The sequence below is a fragment of the Odocoileus virginianus genome, chromosome 25 (assembly GCF_023699985.2).
Source record: "Odocoileus virginianus isolate 20LAN1187 ecotype Illinois chromosome 25, Ovbor_1.2, whole genome shotgun sequence".
Lineage (NCBI taxonomy): Eukaryota > Metazoa > Chordata > Mammalia > Artiodactyla > Cervidae > Odocoileus > Odocoileus virginianus.
In genome coordinates, this window is record NC_069698.1 from 13310300 (window position 1) to 13314822 (window position 4523).

The 4523-nt window shown below is 37.8% G+C and overlaps 1 protein-coding gene across 1 annotated transcript; it reads right to left on the minus strand.

The window, feature by feature from the left end:
* Window positions 1-758: 758 nt before the first annotated feature.
* LOC110144053 (olfactory receptor 5H2-like) lies at window positions 759-1724 on the minus strand. The gene has a single exon (XM_020903869.2). The coding sequence runs from the start codon at window positions 1686-1688 to the stop codon at window positions 759-761; it is 930 nt and encodes a 309-aa protein (XP_020759528.2). The 5' UTR covers window positions 1689-1724.
* Window positions 1725-4523: the final 2799 nt, after the last annotated feature.

Below are 4523 nucleotides of genomic sequence, written 5' to 3' on the forward strand. Positions count from 1 at the left end.
AAACACAAAAATGCCCAGTATGTGAAATTAAATGTGATGAGTCTCCAGGCTATAAGAATGTATTACTGTCAAAGACCCCATCTCAAGTGTTTTTAGAGGTTCTGCACTATTTTAGTACTTCTGTGCTCATTCGCTCAGTAATATCCAACTCTTTGTGATCCCATGGACTCGCCCGACTCCTCTGTCCATGGAATTTTCCAGGCAAGAATGCTGGAGCAGGTTGCCATTTCCTCCTCCAAGGGATCTTCCTGATCCAGAGATCCAAACCACATCTGTTGTGTCTCCTGCATTGGCAGGCATATTCTTTTACCACTGTGTCTCCTGGGAAACCTGCATTTCAGTGCTTAATACATGTTTGATAAATCTACTCTAAAAACCACAATGAGGAATATACAAGCATGTAAAGTTTTTTCATTTTAATTTATTTGGCTGTGCCATGCAGCTTGTAGTATCTTAGTTTCCAGACTAGGGATCAAACCCAGGCCATCAGCAGTGATGGTGAGTAGTCCTAAGCACTGGGCATCTGGGAAATTCCCCATTTTAAATTCTGCTTTATTTTTTTTTATGATAAACATTTGATGAACACTTGATTGGAACTCCCCGTCTCTTTTAATAAGATATATAAATATCTTAAAGAATTTATTAAGTACTGAAATCTTGTCATTAAAATAATACGGTAGTTATGAACGCAAACAAAATTGAACTCTACATAGTTTTATGTTGTTTTCAAGTAGGAAAACACATATTTAGTATTGGATCTAAATATTTCTCTTTAACATTTTCATCAGTGAATTTATGACTTTCTTATTTCTCAGGCTGTAGATAATTGGATTTAAGAAAGGAATTATGACAGTGTAAAATAGAGAATCCATCATATCTTGATCATCTGCTCGTGTGGATCCAGGGAGCACATACATGAAAAGAAGAGCCCCATAGTATAAGGAGACAGATAGGAGGTGGGCACCACAGGTGGAGAAGGCCTTCCTTATGCCTTGTGCAGACTTCTTCCTTAAAATCGTAAAGAGAACTAGTGTATAAGAGACAAGAATAATAAGAATGGTGAACACCTGTATTGAACCAGAGAAAATAAATATCACCAGAACATTAATAGAAGGATCAGTACAAGAAATTTTAAACAATGGCATGATGTCACAATAAAATTGATGTATTATGTTAGAATTACAAAAGGTTAATCTGAATAAAAAACATGTATGAAGTAAGGCATGAAGAAGGCCACCTATAAGTGATGAAATTAACATCCGCATGCACAGTCTGTTAGTCATAATCACCGGATAAAGTAACGGATTGCATATGGCTACATAACGATCATATGACATTGTTGCCAGCAGAAGACATTCTGTGGTTGCACTGACTCCAAAGGAAAAGAATTGCACTATGCATTCAGAGAAAGATATCCTCTTGTTCTTGGTGAAGATGTTGACTAGCATCTTGGGGACCACTGTGGAGGATAACCAAGTATCCACACAGGCTAAACTCCCAAGGAATAAGTACATGGGGGTGTGAAGGTGAGGGTCATTCCAGATGATGGCAATCAAACCAAGGTTCCCCATGATAGTGAAGATATATATAACTAAGAAGAGCACAGACAGAGGGATTTGCCACTCTGGTTGATATGTGAGTCCCGTGAGAACAAACTCTGTCAGCTCTGTTGCGTTTTTTCTTTCCATATCCTTAATAGAAGGCCTCTGAAATCAAATATAGTAAATGTAAAAAGGACAGTCATCAATCATTTAAGAAAGAAAATTTGGTGAAAATAATTGAAATAAAACCATACACTAGCCTGAATGCCTTTTATTTTATTTACTCTTCTAAAATACATGAAAAGTATTTAGAAAATTATTGGATTAGAAAAATGCAACTATTTTATTTCAGAGGTTTAGAAGAGAAGACATTAGACATTATGCATCAAAAGTAAAGATGTGGGGCTTCCCTAGTGATCCAGGTGTTAAGAATTAAGAATGTGCCTTGCAATGCAGGGGACATGGGTTTGATCCGTGGTCCAGGAAGACCCCACATGCCATTCGTCACAACATTCGTCACAACATTCGTTCAGCCCATTCGTCACAACTCCTGAGCCCTTGTGCCACAGCTACTGAAGTCTGCAGGCCCTAGAGCCTGTGCTCTGGAACAAGAGAAGCCAGTGCCACGAGAAGCCTGCACACCACAGTGAGAAGGAGCCCCCGCTCACCACAACTAGATAAAGCCTGCATACAGCAAAGAAGACCCAGTGCAGCCAAAAACAAACAAACAAGTAAAGATGTTAGAAGACCCTGGATTATAAAATGATTTGAAAGCCATGTGAAGATCTTAAATTTTATTCTTCAAGGAATAGACAGACATTGAAAATTTTTTAGATGTGGAGTGTCTTCACCTGTTTTTTTTTTTTTTTTAAATAAGTATTTGAATGTAGAAAATAGGCTGCAGGGTTAAGACCCTGGTGTCATAAATATTGATCAGTAAACTGGAACTTTTATGCAGGGATTTCCATACCATATTACATAACAGAATTGTCTGGGGGAGTTTTGGTACAAAATATAGGTTCTGAAGTATTACTGTAGAAATTGATTCAGTAGGTCATAGATTACTGCTAGTAATATGTATTTTATAAATGCTTCCCAAGTGATTAAAACATTTGTGAAGTTTTTATTCCATGTGTGATATGACATTGAAAATTTTGAGGAAGGCAGATAAATCTAAATAAATCAGATTGTACAGTCACCATTAGATGTGAAGAGTTATCAGTAAAGGTAAAACAGTCAGTTGGTGTCTGGTTAGATGACCATCAAAAATTAAGATTGAAAACTCAGATACAATGGCCAATTTTTGCTAAGAACATCCTCTGAACATTGAAGTGACATAAACCTAGCAGTATGGCTCTCCAAGAGCTTAATAGAAATAATAACTCGGGAATCACTGAGGTGGCAGAAAACACACTTTGTATGACTTATCCAGTGGACAGCATGCATAAGGTAAAAAGAAGGAAGTAAATGTGAGGGAGTTAAATTAAAATGGATTTTCATCACATCATCTAATCCTGTTTTCTGCCACATGATTCTTGAGGGTAGACAAAAACTGTCATTCACTTTAGAAGTCAAAATTCTGAAAATTGACTTTCCCCTTGAATTTAGAGTGAGGGAACTAGATCTAGGGTTAAATTAAATTAGATCTAGAGTTAACTAAATCTAGAATTAAATTAAAATGGAAATAAATGTGAGGGAGTTAAATTAAAATGGATTTTATCACATCATCTGATCCTCTTTTCTGCCACATGATTCTTGATGGTAGGCAGAAACTGTCATTCACTTTAGAAGCCAAAATTCTGAAAATGGACTTCCCCCGTGAATTTAGAGTGAGGGAACTAGATCTGGAGTTAGCCACTCAAACTACCACACAGTTCCACTCATTTCATATGCTAGCAAAGTAATGCTCAAAATTCTCCAAGCTAGGCTTCAACAATACCTGAACCGAGAACTTTCAGATATTCAAGCTGGATTTAGAAAAGGCAGAGATCAAATTGCCAACATCCGTTGGGTCATAGAAAAAGCAAGAGACTTCCAGAAGAATGTCTATTTCTGCTTCATTGACTACACTAAAGCCTTTGAATGTGTAGATCACAACAAACTGTGGAAAATTCAAAAGAGAAATACCAGACTACCTTACCTGCCTTCTGCGAAACCTGTATGCAGGTCGAGAAGCAACAGTTAGAACCGGTCATGGAACAACAGACTGGTCCCAAATTGGGAAAGGAGTATGTCAAGGCTATGTCAAGAGTATGTCAATTATGTCTCCCTACTTATTTAACTTATATGCAGAGTACATCATGCGAAATGCTGGGTTGGAGGAAGCACAAGCTGGAATTAAGATTGCTGGGAGAAATATCAGTAACCTCAGATATGCAGAGGGCAACACCCTTATGGCAGAAAGTGAAGAGGAACTAAAGAACCTCTTGATGAAAGTGAAAGAGGAGAATGGAAAAAGCTGTTTTAAAACAACATTCAAAAAGCAAAGATCATGGCATCTGATCCCATCACTTCATGGCAAATAGATGGGGAAACAGTGGAAACAGTGAGAGACTTTATTTTCTTGGGCTCCAAAATCACTGCAGACAGTGACTGCAGCCATGAAATTAAAAGAAGCTTGCTCCTTGGAAGAAAAGCTATGACAAACCTAAATAACATATTAAAAAGCAGAGACATTACTTTGCCGACAAAGGTCAGTCTAGTCAAAGCTATGGTTTTTCCTGTAGTCATGTATGGATGTGAGAGCTGGACTATAAAGAAAGCTGAGGGTTGAAGAATTGATGCTTTTGAACTGTGATGTTGGGGAAGACTCTTGAGAGTCCCTTGGACTGCAAGGAGATCCAACCAGTCCATCCTAAAGAAAATCATTCCCGAATACTCATTGAAAAGAATGATGCTGAAGCTAAAACTCGAATACTTTGGCCACCTGATGCGAAGAACTGACACATTGGAAAAGACCCTGATGCTGGGAAGGATTGAAGA